This window comes from Sardina pilchardus, chromosome 4 (assembly GCF_963854185.1).
Source record: "Sardina pilchardus chromosome 4, fSarPil1.1, whole genome shotgun sequence".
Taxonomy (NCBI): domain Eukaryota; kingdom Metazoa; phylum Chordata; class Actinopteri; order Clupeiformes; family Clupeidae; genus Sardina; species Sardina pilchardus.
The window spans coordinates 25225460-25248127 of record NC_084997.1 but is presented as its reverse complement, the minus strand read 5'-3'; the positions used below and the strand labels follow the sequence as shown (position 1 = coordinate 25248127).

Here is a 22668-nt window from a genome sequence, read left to right as displayed (position 1 = left end):
AGATGTACACATAGGGGGACCGCTCCAGGTCTGTTGCAGCATCTATGGCTTTTAAGGATGATGATGATGACGACGATGATGATGACGAGACAGTCACTTCAACAGACCAGATTATTCAATTCAATATCATCAGCTTAAACAAACGATTCAAATACTTGCTTAGCCTCTGAGCATGTAGTTTACAATATTAAGCTGAAGTAAATGTGATAGAATATAATACACACACACACATGCTAAATATATTTCAAAGACACACCGACACCGTGACAGAAAGAGGGATATCCAACTTGGTGGTGGACATGTAGGCTGATAAGGAATCGTTTTAGATCGATGCACCTCATTACCTCCGCCAAGGAGGTTATGTTTTCATCAGGGTTTGTTTGTTTATCTGTCTGTCTGTCTGTCTGTCTGTCTGTTAGCAAGATAACTCAAAAAGCAATGGATAGATTTTGATGACATTTTCAAGGAAGGTGTGAAATGACCCAATGAAGAAACTATTACATTTTGGGAGTGATCCGTATTACCGTCTTGATCCAGGTGACGTTTTTCGTTTTTCGCTTGCCAGCGACTATAGCAAAAAGCAAGCAGTATGGACAACATAGCCTATTCACAATCATGCCACCGGGACTGTTCGACTTTAAACAAAGCTCGTGGTCCGCATGGCTAAAAAGATTTGAATGCTTCAGAATGGCAGGTGGAGGTCTGTGCTCTCTGAGTGCTTTTCTAGTATTTTTTATACTACATTCAAAATCATCCATATTATCATTGAATTAAGTGTAATATATGATTATCTTACTTGCACTGTATGTTGTGCTTTCCAACTGGTCATCACCTGAGCGTGACAGATCACAGAATTAAACTAAAATTAGTGTATTGATATATAAATCCACCCAAAACGGAGACACAAAAGACACAAAAACTTCACTCACCAGTTACAGTGACATTGATTGCATGTCCAACAGTGTAAGACATGCTACATCTATAGAAACCACTGTCTGCCTTTGTTGTTTTTTTTTTATCTCCATATAGGATATGATGAGATTGTCTTCATTGCTGACCAACTCCTGCCATTTTTTAACATCAGCATTCTCAGTCAGTGGTGTGCAGGTTCCATCCACCAATCTGCACCAAGTAACAGTAGATGGCGGATCACAGTATCTCACTGGACAGTTGAATGTTACGGTGCTCATCTCGGCGACCTTCCAAGCAGTATTCCTCTTCACACGAACCTCATGGAAGCATGTGGAGTCTGAAGGGGGAATAAATGTTTCGGGTTATTATGTGACCAAAGAGGAATATATAGCACATTTCACACAGAGGTCATTCAATGTGCTTTGTATAGATTTGATGCACAGCACACATTATTACAGTATTGATACAAATACACACATTATGTTACATTGTGTATTTCTTAATTACTTAGTTAGATTATCAATTTGTGATGTTGTTTAAGATTTATTTAGAATATACACATCCATAATTTCATTATGCTCATAACTGCATAAACAAACTAAACTATCAGAAATTCAAAAACGTAAGATAGATAGATAATCAGGTAGGCTTAAACAAAGCTCTTCCGAGGGATGTACATTGTAACCATGTCTTGCGTGTCACAGTCATTTCATGTATTGTTTTAAATATCTTGAAACTTTGTTTAAATATGGAGGGTAACTCAATCCTCTGAGGCACTCATGAACACAAACTAAGCTATACAAATACAGTTAAGTCAATATTGTTATTTCTTGGATCATACAAAAACTTTTGATGATAATTTAATCTAGTCCTGAGTAGATGATTGTGAAATGTATGATTAATTGCATTGAATAACATTATATAATACATTTGCAAATTACTTGAAAAATATCAAATGTTTTACATTTCCTTGTCCTAAAGGTAAACATTAGGCATACACAGTGCCCTCTTAAACTATTTCTAAATATTTATTTATGTAATTAAGATTAGATTTATGCATGCCAATGTTTTATAAGCCCTAGTAATGTTCTGTGTGTGTGTACAGTACGCATATGTGCACATGTGAGTTTGTCAAGGAAGTCAAAGATAGCAAGCTTACTTAAGTAATATACATGCACTCAAAAATATACATGATATAACGTTTTGATCTGCAAGTTACTTTAAAATCCTTAATGACAAGTCAGAATAGGAATATTCAAATGCAATTGCATCTTCATTAATATAGGGTATTAATTATTGGTATATTGTTCCATTAGAAAAATATAACATATGTTAAACTGTTGAATAGTGAAGAGTACTTAGTAATACCAAAATATCTATTATATAATACCAATCATTTGCTTATAAGATAATGGCTGCATATTTATTATGCCATTACAGCTATTTTGCTATATACAGCAACAAGACATGCAACAAGACATTTTGCAATATATGCAACAAGACATTTTGTATTATGATGAGACGTGCCATGTCAATTGCTATCTAGTAATACATATCACACATAAATCATTATAGCCTATTTAAAATATTAAATTATCAATTAAATTAAAATTGTGACTGTGTTTATAATGTTTAGCATGTGCATGTGTACATTTCTCAAAAAAGTTTAACAAGATTATCTTTACTTAAATAGCGGTCAAACAATGAATGATTCTCATAGCATGATTTGACATTTACACAGGAGTAAAAGAGGAGGAAAATAAAGTTACTCTCAAAGTCTTTAGTTACCAGAGATTGTCTAATTACGTCTTAATTTATGTATGATTTATTAGTTTATACTATTCATGTATCACTAAGATGTCATTAATTCAAGAAAAAAATAGTACAATAATAATGAAATAAATAATATAATAATACCAAGATGGTCGATTATTATCAACACTCATTCACAAACTAGGTACTATGTCACCCGATGTTTTGCATTATGATTTGTTGATCTGTCGTGTTGATTACATTCTAGCCATACACATCATACAGGTAAAGAGTATAATCAACTCACCTTCACCATGGCCACCGAGACAGAGAACATGTATGATTAGGAGGAGCAACATGGCTTTCAATAGAGTCTGTTTCTCCATCATGATGAGTTTGGTATCAACTAAATGTTGACCTTATGTCAGATATCAGAATTGCACATCTTTTAGGTCTATCAACATAGATATATAAGCCCACCATTGCCCCCTCCCACAGCCTTTCACCATCTCTCTCTCTCTCTCTCTCTCTCTCTCTCTCTCTCTCTCTCTCTCTCTCTCTCCCCATGTGCACACACACATTAGATGTACAGTCTGCATTAGCACAGCAGCTATTGTGTTGTGGTTGCCATGTTTCCATTTCCTCTCCTCTACACCTTCAACTGTCCACCATTCACATTCCATCATGCATTGGATGGAGACCAATGTGCTAGCTGTGTACAGGAAACATCTCTCCCTGCACCCCAACAGTCACAGACCATCAGGTTGTGGTCTGCCTTTGATCTACAGCATGTCCAGGTTTAAGAACACTGGACCAAACTTGCTGTGATCACGGTAGTATTTCCTTCTGATCTGCATTCTTGTCTGCAGTCTGAAATGTAAATTACTTGACAAAATGGTACCATCATTGTCTTGTGAGATGTGTATAATTTAACATGCATTTTATTATCAGGTGATTATTCGAACTACAGTATTTATCAGACAAATTGTTTAATGCTTGCATTAATGCTTATATTCTATAAAATATGTAGAAATATATGTGCAGAAATATGTGGAAATATATGGTCTCAGGCAAAGTTGTTTAATGTTTGCATTGCATCATGCTGCTGTTTTTGTAAAGAGTAAAGTATTGAGAGGAAACTAAATGACTACAGAGAGAACCCAGACATGGCTTTGCAAGAGATGTAGAGAATGAAACAGGCCATGTTGAGAAATAAGGTTACACAAAACCTCATCGAAGTCATTAAGGTAGATCAGAATCACACAACCAATCTCATTCTTTCTCAGCCCACCACCCCTATTCCCCTAATATAACTGTGTTCTCATTCTCCGAAGCATGTATACTGAGAACAACAGGACTCTGAAAGACCTTTGCTGCATGTGTGTGTGTGTGTGTTTGTGTGTGCGTGTGTCTCAACAGTCATATATACCTATTTGCGTTTTATAGTTAAAATTAAGGGTCAGGGGTTTAATCGGGGCTGTTCTCAGAACAGTGCTCCTTCTCATCATAACCTCAGTATCGCAGATGGACCGGTTTTATGAAATTTGATTCAGATATGATATGCAGGATTTAATTTAGATGTGACAATATTTGATAAGTGCTTATAATGTTTAACGTGTGTGTGTAAATGTGCGTCTGTAAAAAGGAGAATGACGACAAGCTTACATTTACTTTAATAAGAGTGCAACAAGGAATGATTGTCATTGCATTAAAACAAATATGACATTTATTAATACGATTAAATTATTAATAAGATTTTATAACAAATTACTCCAAAATACTTAATTAACAGGGAATGTCTAACTAATTTCCTAATTTCTGCAAGCTACAAATAACTATTTATGTATCACTAGTGTCATTAATTCAGGGACAAAATAATGAAAAGAAGAGTACTTAGCAAAACATGGTCCATTGATATTATCAGCAGTCATTCACAAACTATGGCAATGGCTGCTTAGCTATTTATTACGGCCGGCCTGTTATAATAACATGACACCGGATGTTTTGTATTATGATGCGTTGATCCGTGTTGATCAACATCACCCTCAGCATGGCCACCTAGACAAATCACATGTACAGTAAGAGCAGGAAGAGCAACATGGGTTTCAATTGAACACACACACACACACACACACACACACACACACACACACACACACACACACACACACACACACACACACACACACACACACACACACACACACACACACACACACACACACACACACACACATCTTAGATGTACAGCCTGCATATTGCATGGGCTGTGGTTGCTCTGTTTCCATTTCCTCCACTGCACCCTCCACTCACTCACACAGCACCATGCGTACGATGGAGACCAGTGGGCTAGTAGAAGCGTAAAGGAAACAGACAGTCTGTTCCTCCAACAGACCACCAGTTTGTGACCTGCCTTTAACTTCTTACATGTATGTCCAGATTTGCAGGTTAAGTAAAGAACTTTGGACCAGTGTTGCTGAAGACAACAATATTTTCTGCATTCTTCAAAGCAAATATGAAATATTTACGCATGCGTAGCCATTTCTAGAGGTGTAGTAGAGTTAAGGTAAGGTAATGTTCATGTAAATATTTTCAGAATGTCGTTGTGTTTGTATTAGATTATTTCAGATTAAGCCCTCACCATTGTAAAGGTTGTAAAACTTATGGTGGTTTGGTAAGTCAGCAAAGGATTAAATAATACTATTATTTCTATACATGTTTACATTATTAATACATGCAGTACATTAAAACAACATTTAAAACAACATTTAAAACAATATCACCTTTTTCCAACCGCCACCCCCCCCCCCCAAAAAAAAACCAAAACGGTTTCAATATCACACACACACAGATCACACACATTTTTTATTAAAACATTTATTAAATCACACAAAATATCATCATAAAATTAAAAATATAGTCATATATATCTTAATTAACATAACAGTATATAACATACGTAATCAGGCTTAGAATTACAATGGTGAATTCCAAAGTCCAACACACCGTGTAATAATCAGTGATCTTTAATTCAAACTACTCTTCGCATGACCCGCCGGCGGGTTGAGTACTGAAATATTCACAAGAATCCATAGAAATTGAATCTTCATGTTGTTTTATCCCATATTAGTTGTCCAGATGTATAGTCTAGCATATACAACGATTGATCCAACAAAGTAAATGCAAAAATAGAGACTTTTGTGTAATTAGTCCATATTATGTGTAGTTACTCAGAACACCTGACATACAATCCAAAAAGTCTACAAGAAACCTCAGAGTGTTACCTTTAATTTGAGACCAAGATTATGCTTCTACACAAAGGGGTTCATCTGCAGTACGCATTTGATTGTCATGCATTTTGGATTGCCAAAAGTCCTATGGGGAGTTTACATAGGGGATTTTTAAAAACGCATGGACATATCTTGGCAAATAATGGTCTACGGCACTCATATTTCATGTTATATTGATCTACTTTTGCACCTAACCTAACAAGACCTGGTGCTGGGGCTCAATTTTGTTTCTAGGTTAGTATATATGACTTAGAGGGCTGATATATGGTCAGTTTAGAGATGCTTGCAATCCGCCTGGAAGAAAAAACTATATTCTAGCCTCTGTGGCCCTGTGTCAGTACATCACACAGTTATCCTGATGGTCTCTACTGAACCTGCTGTGTCTCAGCTTTCCAGAGAGGTCAAGCTTTTGATTACAGGCCAAACTAGGTGGCCTCTAAAGCAGGCGCTGTGCCATTTTAGGCAAACCTTAAAAAAACTATACAGTGCATTATGTGGTTAATGATGACACCATGCTGAGTGAAAGCAATCCAAGTAAGTTAAAGTTGAAGTTAATGTTTAAAAGATGATGTTCTCCGAAGAAAAACAAACTCAGAGCTTCAGGAAGCGAACACGGATCAACCGATTGTGAGACTGTGACATTGCACTGCCACACCACACTATTTCTTTTTAGCTTGCTCTGAAGTCTAAATTCATGGTCAACATTATGGCCATATAGTTTCATTTACCGTATACTGTATATGTATATTCAACATGGCTATAACAGTCATGACATGTATGTTGTTTGTGGCCGTGCCAGTCATGTCTAACTGGTAGGCTACATCATTCAGTGGATCAGGCGACCTGACCAGACTCACTTCGTAGTAGCTCAGTGCAGAGACAGTGTCCTGTGAATTGATGTCCACCTAGAGGTGCAGATAGCGTGAGACAATCCATGTATTATTACAACAGCAAAAACATTGCATTTATAACTTATCACAAGGCTTAAAATTAAGCCATAAAAACTTTAAAATGTTTACTACAGTAATATCTCTTGTCAAACTTTGTTGTGCAATTGTTCTGGATGCCTGTCTATAATACAGTATGTGGTGCTCTTACTGATTAATTTATGTAGACTACCTTTTTAAAGCTATCAATGTATGTATGTAAGCTATGTACTCTAAGTTGAGTGTGATGCAGGATCATGGATGCTGTTCATTTGACCTCTGACCTCTGAGCGTGCAAAAGCAGATGATGATGACGATGAGAATGACCACTGCACAGGCAGTGCAGACACACACATAGATCAGCCAGTCTGAATCTAAGGCAGGATTAGTCCTGATGGGTGGACTCTCTGTGAGGCAGACAAGCACTGGCTATCAAGAGCAATGCAATGTGATAGATAGAGGTGAATACATATTTAAAAAGGAAGCAAGAAGCTGTTCATGAATGCAAATTAGAAGTTCTAGCTGTAAAGACATAGGACAATTTAAAAACAAATCCATTCCGTAAATATAGAGGGAGATGCTTACCTTTGGTAGTATGTGGGGTTTCTAAACCAACCAAGATGAGGAAAAAGAGGACAAAGGGAGATAAAAACACAGATTAAAGATTAAATAAACTTTAACTGACAGATAGATTCACAGCTAGATAGATAGATAGATTTATCCATCACAGTTTTACTGTAAACTTTAACTGACAAGGAGATTCATATTTGAGGTAATTTGGTCATGTAAACTTTAAAGTTAATATAGTTAGTGAAGTTGTTTATATGGATAAAGTATAGCCGGTCAAAACTCTCAAAAATGTGGTATAGCTACCTGACACAGATATGCTGATGGCGTGACTGATCACAGATTGAGGTTGAGATATTTCACAGCGATATAGACCATCATCATGCTTGGACACTTGGTGGAATTTCAGATAAAAGATCAGTTCATTTCCCCCTCCCGGTGATCTCTCCTGGTAGATGCGATGTTGATGTGTTCGATTCACTTGTACACAGCTGCCATCAGTGAGGAGTTTACACCAGGTGACTTTGGGCTCTGTGTTACAGTTCTGCCATGTGATGGTGCAGTTTAGCGTCAGGGGTTTCATCGGGGCTGTTGTCAGTACAGTGTTCCTTCTGACCCGAACCTGAGTATCGCAAATGGCTTCATCTGACAAACAAATATTTTAAATAAAAATATATATTTTTACATTTTCAACAAGGACACATAAGCAAAGCAGCATAATAGAGATGTTTTGCATTTTTTTCACAGTGTAAAATTGTTTTCTATTCTTTAATTTGCAGTACACTTTGGGCACCATATTTGACCTACTAATGAGAATACCTCATTGGTCTTGTATATTTGTACTAGAACCCAGGAGAAAGGACATTCTGAGTAAAGAATGTAAATAAATGAGAGATTGCTTCAAAAAGTGGATATGAATCCAATAGAGCTGTTTTGTGGAATCAAACATTGTAAGAATTATATCCAATTTTCTATCGTGCTCTGTAGAATATCAATGATCAATATATATATACAGTATATATATATATATATATATATATATATATATATTCAGTGCAATTTGTGAGATATTTTGCAGAGAAAGTAATGTCGAATAAACAGCAAAGCCTGTGAGTAAATAATCAAGGTACCTTAATCCTAGAATGCCCAGATGTATTTTCAACAATATTTACTTACTATGACTAGATACACTACAATTAGTGTAAACATGGTCACAAACTTGGTTACAGTTTATTGCATTCACATATACTGTAATGGATAAAGAAAAAAAAAAAAATTTGAATTTGAAATATACTGTATGTCACATACTGATAAGAATTGTAATTATGCATTTCTGTGTAAAGCAGTGTGCTCACAAATCACAAATCTGACAAATTGTTGTTGCGAACCATGAAGGCTGACCATCAGGCCTGTGTGCAGAGGAGGCTGCTGTGACTCACCCTGAGCAGCGGTGATCTGGCAGAGAAGAGGGAGAAGCAGCCACAGCAACGGACCAGCAGCAGCATTAGGACTCCCAACCTCCATCCTGATGATCAGCAGGCCAGCAGAGGGACGGAGTACAAACAGATGACCACTGGAGCTCCAGATCCACATGTGCTCTTACTGATGTAGGATCCTCTCACTTGTTTGCTCTCTTTCTCATACTCTCTCCCTCCCCCTCTCTCTCTTTCATTCTTAGTGCAGTTATAGGCTACAGATGCGCCTGCAAACAGTAGCCCACCTCTACCACCACTTTACCTGCGCTTCACTCTCACACCCACGCATGAGCACTCACTCGCATACACTTCAAAAACAGCGCTGCAAAAATAGGCACACACACACTCACACACATACACACACACACACACACACACACACACACACACACACACACACACACACACACAGACGCACACACACACAGAAAAAAAACACACATACACTACATGAAAAGGACACACTCAGGTGGTCTGAGTGTGTCCTTTTCATGTAGTGTATGTGTGTTTTTTTTAGGCAGTGGTATGGCCTAGTTTCTGTTGTGCAGCTTCCTCTATCAGATGCTCCACTCTTGTTTTCCTGTGTAGCGTTTGTGTGTGTGTGTGTGTGTGTGTGTATTTGTGCGTGTGTGTGTGAATTTGTCCGTTCATGTGTGTGTGTGTGTGTGTGTGTGTGTGTGTGTGTGTGTGTGTGTGTGTGTGAGTTTATTGTCTGTGTGTGCGTGTGTGTGTGTGTGTGTGTGTGTGTGTGTCTGTGTGTGTCTGTGTGTCTGTGTGTTGTCTTACCATGTTGTTAGTCACTTTGGTTAAAAATGAAATGTAAAGTGTGTGTGTGCGTGTGTGTGTGTGTGCGTGTGCGTGTGCGTGTGCGTGTGCGTGTGGGTGCGCGTGTGTTTGTCACCACCTAGTGGAAGATATTACTGTTACTTGTATGAGTGTGTCACTGCTCTCATTAAGTTGTTACCCCAGCGCCACCTGATCATTGTTAGTGTACATAGCAGAATTTGGTTTACCTGGCCGGCAATATGTTGTCAAGGCAAAGCACACTTAGCAACCGGTCAACAGCAGCTCTGCCCTTAACTATGTTTGGTTCTACCTGTGCACTTAACACAGGTGATCTCACCAATTAGCTGCTAATTAGAATCAGCTGTTCGAGGTGAACGGTTGGCACAGATATGTTGTAGGACTTTCTGAATCTAGACTTTTCCACATCTGTTAAACAGTTTGGTTGTCAAGGTGGTGAGAGGTGTGAAGTCTACAGTCTATTCTTAAGCCCTCGGGGGCAGAGATGGGCAACACGACGCCACACGCACACACACAATGCTAAAGCAACAAGGCACGAGTGAATGTGGCACTGGTAACCGATATCATCACAGCCGTGTTTTGGACGTAGGCACGAGACTGAGAGGTTGTGTGTTGTTGTGCTGCGTTGCGTTGCGTTCGCGTTGCGTTGCGTTGCGTTGCGTCGCGTTCGCATCGCGTTGCTTTGCTTTACATTGTTGTTGAGATTCTATCACAATAGTTATCTGTTTTTCTCCTTGATATTTTTTGTATGAAAAGATTTTTAACGTATTACTTGCTATTATTTTTTTTCATATTACTTGCTATTATTGGGGAACATGTCAACCACAGCCCATGCACATGTGGGATGTATGTGTAATGGTGAGAAAGGCTGGTGTGTATGTGTGTGAGGGTGAGAAAGGCTGGGGAGAGAGAGAGAGAGAGTGTGTGTGTGTGTGTGTGTGTGACCATCTAGCGGAGGATATCAACTTATAATATGTATGTTGCGTCATCTTGTGAGATGTATTCTCATAAGGCTGGGATTATACTTGCCGTTAGACCAAGCGTAAGCGTATGCGCCCGTGTGCGACCTGCTGTGTCCTGTGTACAGACTCGCTGCAGCATTACGCACCTTACTGGAGGTCTTCACCAGGGGGAGACTAGTAGCCTAATATCAGATGTGGATGTGGCCATGTGCCATTGTTTACTCTCATGATTGCCCCCAGCTTTGATGTCGATAATGCATCTTGCAGTCACTTTGTTTTGGCAATGATCGCCCCCTACTTTCTTCTCAGTATTGCATCTCGCGGACGCGTCGTGTTCGCTTGCGACGACGTGCACGACCGACGCACCAAACGACCGCAAAATACGTGAGACAGCCATGATGCGTACACGAACGCGTTGTCTACAGCAAGTCTAAACGTGTCTTAAGTCACAAGGGTGTTGACGCTCTCTTGCAAATACTCCACCATTGCACTATGGAAGACAATTTGTGACTCACAGATGTCATCTTGTGGTGATGTTGTTATAAAGCATGTCAGTCGTCATACAGTATTTTGCCACAAGTATTGGGTCACTTGCCTTGACTCGCAACTTAAGTGTCATTCTTAATCAGGGTTTAAAATGACATTGGTCCACCCTTTGCAGCTATAACAGCTTCACCTCTTCTGGGAAGGCTTTACACAAAGTTTAGGAGTGTGTATGGGATTTTGACCATTCTTCTAGAAGCGTATTGATCAGGTCACACGCTGATGATAGATGAAGAGACTGAAGAGACCCAATACTTTTGGCAATATAGTGTATATACTGTACTTACAGTATATTTATTTGATGCACTTATTTTGTATGGTTTTGAGTAAAATATGCTTTGCCTATAACAGTTATATTTAGTCAATGATTTTGTGTTATGTCCTTGGGCTGGTTTACGTAAAAAAAAAGATGTATTGATGTGTGTTGATGGGTGTTAATGATCAACGCATACAGACATATAATGTGCAAGAGCAGGAGGGCAAACGTGGTTCGTCCCTCCAATCCCCCCCCCCACACACACACACACACTCACACTCTCTCTCTCTCTCTCTCTCTCTCTCTCTCTCTCTTGCTCTAGCCTCTCTACACACCTTAGATGTATGACACATCACATATGTGCATGGGTTGTGGTTGACATGTTTCCATTTCCCTCGACACTCCCCTTCACTCGCACCATGTACAAAATGTGTGCTATATGTGTACAGGATTGACCACTGCACAGGCAGTGCACACACACACACACACACACACACACACACACACACACACACACACACACACAGATCAGCCAGTCTGAACATGTGGCAGGATTAGTCCTGATGGGTGGACTCACACTGGCTATCAAGAGCAATACACTCTTAGATGGTGGTTGTAAGTCAAATGTAAAATGTTTCAAAGGAATCAAGAACAGCTGTTTGTAAATGCAAGTTCTTGCAGCTGAGTAAGTGCCAACATGAAAACCAGACTGAAATATATTTAAGAAATTGTACCATTGTTGTCTTGTGAATGAGATTTTATGATAAAATAAAATACTATAAAATATGTGTTTAATTTAACATGTATGTTCTTACCCTGTACCAATCTAATCTATTTTTCAGGCAGAATTGTTAAATACTTGCGTTGGCTTGTGTTTATTGATATTTTACATATACTAGTCGACCAAACTAAACGACCATAGAGAGGACACAGGCCTGGCTTTACAGCTGATGTAGAGGATGATAAGAAACACCATGTGAAGAAATGAGGCTACACAAAACCTCATCGACATCATTAACATACAGTAGATCAAATCACGCAGACATGCTCGCTCTCTCTCAGTCCCTCCACCACCTCGGTCACGGTCGCGTGACCATGATCTCATTCTCTCAGACGTGCATGTTAAAAAAAGTTTGTGTGTGTGTGTGCGTGTGTGTGTGTGCGTGCGTGTGTGTGTGTGTGTGTGTGTGTGTGTGTGTGTGTGTGTGTGTGTGTGTGTGTGTGAGACAGGCAGGCCACAATAGGCACATAACTGTAGTATTCCTTCCATTCACAGATCACATGCTGCAACAACTAGCTTCCGCTATAATTAGTAGAACAGGCTACACCAGACGTTATGTCAGCGCATACATTCAGAAAAACATTAGACCAGTCTTCTAAAACTATATTTATGCTTTATATTTATTATGCACACACAAAGCATTAGTCAAAAAGGTTCAAAACAGTGAAAAGTTGGTAAGACTACATTTAGGAATTTGCATGTCACTCCACTATAATGTCTGGTGTAGCCAGTTCCATCACAACACTTCATCACACACACACACACGCATGCACGCACGCACACACGCACGCACGCACGCACGCACGCACACACACACACACACACACACACACTCACACACACAAACACACACACACACACACACACACACATACACACTCACACACACAACACACACACACACACACACACACACACACACACACACACACACACACACACACACACACACACACACACACACACAATTACAGTAAATCAAAGGTCTTTTAGGACCCTTTTAGGACCCAGAGGTAAAGTGAGATTCTTGTGTGATCTCTACCTTAGTGACGTCCATGAGGTTTTGTGTTTAGTTGGTTCTCACAGCCAGGCTACACTGGGTGCGAAATTGAAGTGTTTTGTTTGCGTGCCTCTATAACGTCTGGTGTAGCTAGCCAGTTCCATTGATTTTGTTCAGAATTATATGCAGATTTTGATTTGGTTTGATTTGGTTTTGTGCAGAATTATTTGTAGCTTTTTAAATTCTGTCTCAATACAATTTTGGCTGTTACAATTTTGACTACAGGTTTTGAATAGGGTTAATGCTGAACGTCAGAAGGGTACATCGGAAAACAGGTGCGATTAGACCTGTTTCTAGCCTTCTGACGTTCAGCATTAACCCTATTGAGTATCAAACTGTGCACATAGACAATGTCTATCAGAGGTTTCCTGAGCACACAACGACAGGTCTGGAAACAGGTCTGGTATTGATGCAGTGCCATCTGAGGTCCACAAGACCACACAGCCATCCAGTTTGCTTTGCAGCTCTTTCAGCTCAAGGGTCGAGTTGCATCCCTTGTTGGCAAAAATTTCTCTGGATTCTCTGAACGTTTTAATAGTATTATGTCCTGTACTGTAGTTCATGAAGTCCCTAAATTCTTCACAATTCCATATTAAGAAGCATTAAAATGACATTGTTTCATCATTTGTGCACACAGGTTTACACACAGTGATGAATACTTTATGAAAATGGTAGTGCTAATAGCAAACTATTTAATTGGTGAGGGAGCATAGGAAATGAGCAAGCACAGGAGATCTACAGTGACAGGGATAAGACTTATCAAGGTAAAAGAAAGCAAGGTGTACACGAATACTGGGCAGGGAAACCTATAACTGACTCTCTTCATTCCCCTCATCCATTACATTGGGAAACCAAGTCCCTTTATACTGCCTATAAATATGAGGAAACCACCACACAGGCATACAGTATAGGGGATATCTGTCTCAAATTGGAGGGTAGGCCTACCATAACAAGCTACACATCTCTCCCAAAAGAGCAAAACAAAAATAATTTATTAATTTATCAATACTTAATTGTTTATACATAACCATAGTAAATGACGGTCTTTGCAAAGACTGCACATCAATTGTCTGACATAAATCTTGATGGTGGAAATCTTCTGCAGTGGAATACATCGCTATAGTAACAAGGTCCTGTGGTATCTTGTCCTGTCAAATTTCCTCATTATGATAAAAAAGAAATCTTATTACATTTAATTTATTACAAGTGTTTACCAGTATATTCGTCCGTGTGGGCTCCCCTTTGCTCTGAGATGACAATGAAAGATAAATATTAAATGATAAAGAAATACATATATAAAATGTGTGTCCAATGGCTGTCATAACACCCTGACACCCTGAGCAACTTCCTCCCTCTGTGACTGTCTCTTGCCTACTAATTGTGTTACTGTAGTTATGTGCTATTCCCTGCTCCCCCACTGAGACATGGTCAAAAGGTGAATCCCCTGGCCACCTTTGGCCCACATTGTCCACATGAGACACCGTCCCTGATTTTGTCCATTCTAGAACATACCTTTAAAAATACATAGGCAGATGAACATCATAATCAGGAACGCAACTGTGGCACCACCAGAGATGACCACATGGGGGAGCCACTCCAGGCCTGCAGCAGTAGTATCTGTGGCTGAGAGGGAAAAAAAGTTCCATGTTTGAAATGCACAGCAAGCATGGGCTGGAGTTGTGATTAATATAGGTTTTAGTCATGTTTTTGATTCCTAGGACACTGGAACATCGCACATATAACATGGTGGGCACAGTCAGTCGTGATAAAGAATAGGTTTTAGTCAATGGGGCCATGCAGGGAACCTCGAAAGTCAACTGATAGCAGTTTTCATTCAAGATGACAAAATGTGAAGAGTTCAGATGCAACCCTTTAAATCCGCCTGACCACTTTTCTTTTAAATTAACATTTTGTCTCAGGCTCTTTTTAGGGTTAGCCTACAAATCAATATGGCCGAAAACTATTTTCCGCAGGCCAAATAAATCCATCATCATCATCAATATTTTGGACCAGGAAGAGAGTGTTATTTAGCAGGTTTTGAAGTTGAATTATTGTATTAACGTATACTATGTGTGGAGAGCATCACTCACCATCGTTCTCTAATTTTTGGCAGAGGTGGTTTTTAGAAGCTTTTGCATCTGAACTCTTCATGTATGTGGCTTGTTGCATCAACCTAGCCCATAGCGTCTCAATTGTGGCGTAAGGGACATGCAAAGTGGGGCTGCTAACGGTGCTCAAGCATCTTCCCAATTTCCTGTTCAGAGGAATTAAGAGGGTAAAGTCCTATAAAGATATTCATGATCTTACGCTAAAATCAATTAATGTGCAAGACACAATCAATAATAAAGACAATTCAACCAGTGGCGATTCTAGAGATTTGTAACAAGGGTGGCCCTAGTGGGGCACTGGTTAATTCAAGGATGGCATCTAGATAAACAGAAACAGGCTCAAGTTGTTCAATTAGCACACATGCATGAGTAAAACCATGCACCAAGCACATACTCATAAATCGAAGAACAAAGAAGGACAAAGACCATACTCTAACATTAAATGTCTTTGTAATTGGATAAAATGTCAAATACAGTTTTCAGCTCATTTTCAGCTCTGAACAAAACCCATTCAGAAATTAGGCCATTTGAGCAAAAGTGGAAGTGTGAAATGTTGTTTTGCCAGTGGTTCTTAACTGGTCTGGTTTTGGAACCCATAATTTCCCATGTTCATAAAGTTGTGACCAACTATATACATTTAGCATTCAGGCCAACGAATATGGTGAGGTAGCCTACATAAGACACGCAAAGTGCCTGGCCTACTTGTTTGGAAAATGCAGATGTTTGGCATTACATTTGTGAAGTCTTGAAGTCTTGAAGTCTGCTGATACCTTTCAAAGTACTACTCGACCAGGGGCGCCTGCAGGAATTAATGCTATGGTACGCACACCAATCAACACCCAATCAATATATATCAACATGATGAGCATTTGAGTTAGTGATTTAGCGTCACATTGTGTTCTGATAACCATAATACTGTAGATAGCAGAGTAAAAGAAAACAACAAGTAGCCTAGTTGCGTGCCTGCGTGCGTAATCTCTCCTGCTGAAATGAAATATGTGCGCGTGGATATACAGTAGCTCTGCATTAAGTTAATTTTGATAACGTGTTGACTAACTTCATTTAGAAAATTGTAAATAGCCTGATGGCATGCGGCTAATGCGATACTGTGCATAGTTGGGAAGTTATGGTAGGCCAATTTGATGTGAATACACACGGGCACAAGGGTAATTTTCTCGACTTGATGAGTAGTCTCAAGGTACGCACAGTGCGTACGGCCATACGCCTGCAGGCGCCACTGTACTCGTCGACAGGTTTGTCTTTGACAGGGGTGCGTTGTTTCCATGTGCCATTTTAGTTCGGATGGTTTTATGCTCTCATGTGCACCCCACACTGTCTTATTTTGTCAATTTAAGTGAATCATATTCTATCTTACTTCATGTATTAAGGGTTGCAGCCAACTTGCGTTTCACATGATATCTTAAAATGATGCATACTTTTATAAAATTAGCTCCCTAACATTATATCTAACATGACCTGTCACATGACCTTGTCTTTGTCCTTGCCATGGCAATGACTGATATAGGCTACGAATAAAGTTTATCAAAAATAATGGGCCAATGATAGATCTGATCAGGTATTTTAAATTGGCGATTTTTAATTTCTTTTTAGCCACAATCTCTACGACGCATCACTCAGATCATACCACAACCCACTTTTGGGTTCCGACCCACCAGTTAAACACTGGCCAAATATGTGTAAACTTTCCACAATGTCAATATTACATTAGGGCAGTAGACTATTTACAATACAACATAACAATACAACAGTGGCTGAGTAGGTAGAATAGGCAGATGATTCCACAATCGTAATACTGGGTTTTGTGTGTGTGTGTAATAAGATAAATGGGCACTGGCAGATGCGATAGGTAAAGATATGTTTTCCTGTTAGCAAAAGCAGTAGCCTGCAGGCCTATTGTAGACTCAAATGCTAAAAACAATAAGCCATGTAGCCTATAACTGCAAGCATGTTTGCTAGATTGCTTATATTTCTGAACCCTAATATTTCAAACTAGTGCGCTGCAAGTGCATCAAGAAAGGCCTCGCCTTTGAATGATAATGGCGAATCGTAGACTAGGATTTTGGGGTGGCACCTGGGGTGGCCAATTGAATCTCAAGGGTGGCCTGTGCCACCCAGAGCCACCCCTCTGGCTACGCCCCTGCCATTCTTGTCTAGAAAGAATCCTCATTAGCTCTGATTTGATGTAAAAATGTCCACGTTGTGAGGAGTGCATGGAGTTGCTCGGCCTCATGACTTGGCGAAGGAGGGACTTTTGACTTGTACATGTAGAAGTTATCTGGTACGTTCGCAGCACCTCCCCAAAACATTGGCATATAAAAGCCTAGGCCACCCGTTTGTTTAAGCAGTAGGGAGTTTCTGCTAGGGGTCTGGATTGGAGTAGTACAGACCGGACCCTACCGTGCATGATTGGTGCTGAAGAAAAAAACAGGATTCCCCTTGCCTCAAAGAGTCTACATGACTAATATTTAGTCATGTTCAGCCTGGTGGATATTCGGTTAGGGCTGTTGCTCGCCGCAACGATAATTTTGGTGAGAGCGCAAGGAGGGTATGAGTATGAGGACGAGAGTGAGTATATCTTTTGTTACACGCTTTTGAAATGATGCTGAACAGAACCTAAGGAGAAACCTTTTGAGGGGAAAATGCGCTTGAAATCTAGCCTGGCTAACGCCTACCACTTCTCAAATGAGACGTGGTCTGGCAACCAGACGTTCATTTTCTTGTATTTGAAAAAATGCCCAGATCCGTTCATTGGACGCCACGGATGTCTATCAAATGCGCATAGCTCACCCAACTCGTTCGTATGCAACGCTAAGGGCTGCCATTGACATCAGTGTAAATCCTTTGGCGTCGAATGTAGACGCAAGAGGGCAATGGAAACTTCTCGGATGGTCTGTGATTCCAAACAAGTAGGCCAGGCACTTTGCGTGTCTTATGTAGGCTACCTCACCATATTTGTTGGCCTGAATGCTAAATAGTTGGTCACAACTTTATGAACATGTGAAATTATGGGTTCCAAAACCAGACCAGTTAAGAACCACTGGCAAAAAAACATTTCACACTTCCACTTTTGCTCAAATGGCCTAATTTCTGAATGGGTTTTGTTCAGAGCTGAAAATGAGCTGAAAACTGTATTTGACATTTTATCCAATTACAAAGACATTTGATGTTAGAGTATGGTCTTTGTCCTTCTTTGTTCTTCGATTTATGAGTATGTGCTTGGTGCATGGTTTTACTCATGCATGTGTGCTAATTGAACAACTTGAGCCTGTTTCTGTTTATCTAGATGCCATCCTTGAATTAACCAGTGCCCCACTAGGGCCACCCTTGTTACAAATCTCTAGAATCGCCACTGTCAATAACTATATTAACTTTAAAGTTTACATGACCAAATTACCTCAAATATGAATCTCCCTGTCGGCTTAAGTTTACAACTATGATGGATAAATCTATCCATCCATCTATCTATCTATCTATCTATCTATCTATCTATCTATCTATCTATCTATCTATCTATCTATCTATCTATCTATCTATCTATCTATCCATCTATCTATGGATCTCTGTCAGTTTAAGTTTGTTTTAATCTGTGTTTTTTATTTCCCTTTAATGTCCTCTTTTCCTTCATCTTGGTTGCTTTAGAAACCGAGAAACAAGATACTACCACATGTAAGCATCTCCTTCTAGACACTTACAGAATGGATTCATTTGAAATTGTCCTAGAACTTCTAATTTGCATTAATGAACAGCTTCTTACTTCCTTTTTAAATATGTATTTACCACCTCTGCCTTAGATCCAGACTGGCTGATCTATGTGTGTGTCGGCGCTGCTTGTGCGGGCATTCTCATCATCATCATCTACTGCTGTTGCAAGCTCAGAGGTCAGAGGTCAAATGAACAGCATCCATGATCCTGCATCACAATCAACTTAGAGTACATACATAGCTTACATACATACATTGATAGCTTTAAAAAGGTAGTCTACATAAATTAATCAGTAAGAGCACCACTTAAATAGACAGGTATCCAGAACAATTGCACAACAAAGTTTGACAAGAGATATTAGTAAACATTTTAGAGTTTTTATGGCTTAATTTTAAGCCTTGTGATAAGTTATAAATGCAATGTTTTTGCTGTTGTAATAATACATTGTCTCACGCTATCTGCACCTCTAGGTGGACAATGCACAGCTGGCGACTTACTCTGCATGCTACTACTGTAGTCTAGTCGTAATTTTTTGAACCCAGAAATGTTGAGTACCCTAAAGTTTTATTGCAGAAATGTCATCTATAGGCCTAATAAATGGAATTTAACTTGGTTGCCTAAAGTTGCACTTTGGGCAATTAGCATAATTAGCATAAATATATAGGCAATTAAGGTGAATAGGGTGCAGGTGAATAGGGTAAAAAAATAAATAATAGATATCAATATGAAACTTTCTCAGTTGGTTACATGTGCTGAGATGAGAAAAAAATGTATTGCATGTTTTTTATATTTTAATGTTTACATATGCAAATGAGGTCATGTCTCATTAAACATGCGCTCATTTGCATACTGACCAAATCAGATTGTTTAATAATAAAGTCATGCTCAAAATATTTTTTTCTAAGGGTAAACATGTGCACTTTGGGTCTGAGTTGGTGAAAACCTTTAAGGAACCTGGTCAGGAGGCAGAGTTTACCTATGGACGGACGGATTAAGAAATTAGGTGCTCCATGCAAAATAACTATATAACAGCATGCACACACACGCAAACCTACAAGAACTATACATTATATGCAAAATAACTATATCCAGCATGCACACGTACACAAATACACATTAACTATAGACAATAACTATATACAACATATAAAATAACTATGACATTTTAAAGGCACAGGAGCAAGATGTTTTTGTACGGTCACAATTATGACCATTGGGATTAAATGGGTCAATGGGTTAGCACTGCCTCCTTACCAGGTTCCTTTAAAGGTTTTCACCAACTCAGCCCTCCAAGCATACATGTTTACTTTGGAAAAAATAAACATTTTGAGCCTGGCTTTATCACACTATCTGATTTTGTCTGTATGCAAATTAGAGCCTTTTTTTATGAGATAGAGCCTAATTTGCATAATATGTAAACAATAAAATATAAAAAACATGCAATACATTTTCTTCTCATTTTAACACAAGTAACCAACTGAGAAAGTTTCATAGTGATAGCCTATCTATTATTTAATTGTTTTACCCTATTCACCTGCACCCTATTCACCTTAATTGGCTATATATTTATGCTAATTATGCAAATTGCCCAAAGTGCAACTTTAGGCAACCAAGTTGAATTTCATCCACTAGGCCTATAGATGACATTTATGCAATAAAACTTTAGGGTACTCAACATTTCTGGGTTTACTATTGGGCCTATGGGGATTACGACTAGACTATACTTGAAGGAATGTCTTGAATGATACCTGATCCACTGAATGATGTAGCCTACCAGTTAGACATGACTGGTGCAGCCACAATCAACATACATGTACATGTCATGACTGTTATAGCCATGTTGAATATACATACAGTATACGGTAAATGAAACTATATGGCCATAATGTTGACCATGAATGTAGACTTCAGAGCAAGCTAAAAAAAAAAAGTGTGGTGTAGCAGTGGTAATGTCACAGTCTCACAATCGGTTGATCCGTGTTCGCTTCCTGAAGCTCTGAGTTTGTTTTGCTTTGGAGAAAATCATCTTTTAAATATCAGTCAACATTAACTTCAACTTTAACTTGCTTGGATTGCTTTCACTCAGCATGGTGTCATCATTAAAGACAATCACTGATTATTACACTGTGTGTTGGACTTGGCCATTTGGACAATTTGCAATAGTAATTCTAAGCCTGATTACATACAGTATGTTATATACTGTTATGTTAATTAAGATATATAAGACTATATTTCTCATTTTATGATGATATTTTGTGTGATTTAATAAATGTTTTAATCAGGGGCGTAGCCAGAGGGGTGGCTCCGGGTGGCACAGGCCACCCTTGAGATTCAATTAGCCACCCCAGGTGCCACCCCAAAATCCTAGTCTACGATTCGCCATTAACATTCAAAGGCGAGACCTTTCTTGATGCACTTGCAGCGCACTAGTTTGAAATATCAGGGTTCAGAAATATAAGTAATCTAGCAAACATGCTTGCAGTTATAGGCTACATGGCTTATTGTTTTTAGCATGTGAGTCTACAATAGGCCTACAGGCTACTGCTTGTGCTAACAGGAAAACATATCTTTACCTATCGCATCTGCCAGTGCCCATTTATCTTATTATACACACAAACAAAACCCAGTATTACGATTGTGGAATCATTTGCCTATTCTACCTACTCAGCCACTGTTGTATTGTTATGTTGTATTGTAAATAGTCTACTGCCCTAATGTAATATTGACATTGTGGAAAGTTTACATATTAGGCCAGTGTTTAACCCTTATAAGGTCTTCTGGTCTGTGGGACCCGTTTTCAGTTTTCATCTTAAGAAAAGTGATACAAATAATTATTTTTTCAAACTGAGATTCATTGGCCTTGGCTCATTTTGTGTGAGGAACATAATTCAGAAAAAAAAAATCATTGAACCCCCCCCCCCCCCCCCCCCCCCCGCATCCCCCCCTGCACATTTCTATTACTTTACATACAGGGTCTTCGCGGGTCTACTGGACCCGGGGCTATAATGTGTGGAAATCATAGGTCCTGTGTTACCTCATTTGCCCTTTTAGGTTTCTGGGCCTGTGTATGTGTGTGTGTGTGTGTGTGTGTGTGTGTGTGTGTGTGTGTGTGTGTGTGTGTGTGTGTGTGTGTGTGTGTGTGTGTGTGTGTGTGTGTGTGTGTGTGTGTGTGTGTGTGTGTGTGTGTGTGTGTGAGAGAGAGAGAGTGAGTGAGTTAGGGAGAGAGAGAGTAAAGCAGGTGAATGGGCCCTTAGTGTGAGCCACCAGTGCAGTTCCCGCACAAGGTTGCAACATTGTTACAAAATTGGAGCACCCAGCCCTAACCCAACAATATCTGCACCCATATTCCCACACATTTCACCATCTGTCCTGCGGGAATGAATACCACACAAGATGGCAAAGCGATTCTCAGTTCAGACTGCCTTAGAAATTCTAAGTTAGAACTAAGTTAGAATTGATACTGGAAGAGACAGGGGGATTTGAAGATGATGCAGAGGAAGAAGTTTCAG

The 22668-nt window shown here is 39.3% G+C and overlaps 1 protein-coding gene and 1 long non-coding RNA gene across 2 annotated transcripts; one reads left to right on the top strand and one right to left on the bottom strand.

Annotated features, from left to right (window-relative positions):
* Positions 1 to 5525: 5525 nt before the first annotated feature.
* On the bottom strand, positions 5526 to 9195 carry LOC134077846 (uncharacterized). The gene is made up of 5 exons (XM_062533481.1): positions 8887 to 9195; positions 7754 to 8092; positions 7466 to 7486; positions 7165 to 7287; positions 5526 to 6859 (listed from the first exon to the last, which is right to left on the bottom strand). Exons 1-5 carry the CDS (start codon positions 9038 to 9040, stop codon positions 6789 to 6791), a joined length of 708 nt encoding a protein of 235 aa, XP_062389465.1. The 5' UTR covers positions 9041 to 9195; the 3' UTR covers positions 5526 to 6788.
* An 8619-nt stretch (positions 9196 to 17814) lies between these two features.
* On the top strand, positions 17815 to 19337 carry LOC134078051 (uncharacterized). Its single transcript, XR_009938810.1, has 3 exons — positions 17815 to 18022; positions 19097 to 19123; positions 19249 to 19337. It is a non-coding gene; the product is annotated as an uncharacterized LOC134078051 (long non-coding RNA).
* Positions 19338 to 22668: the final 3331 nt, after the last annotated feature.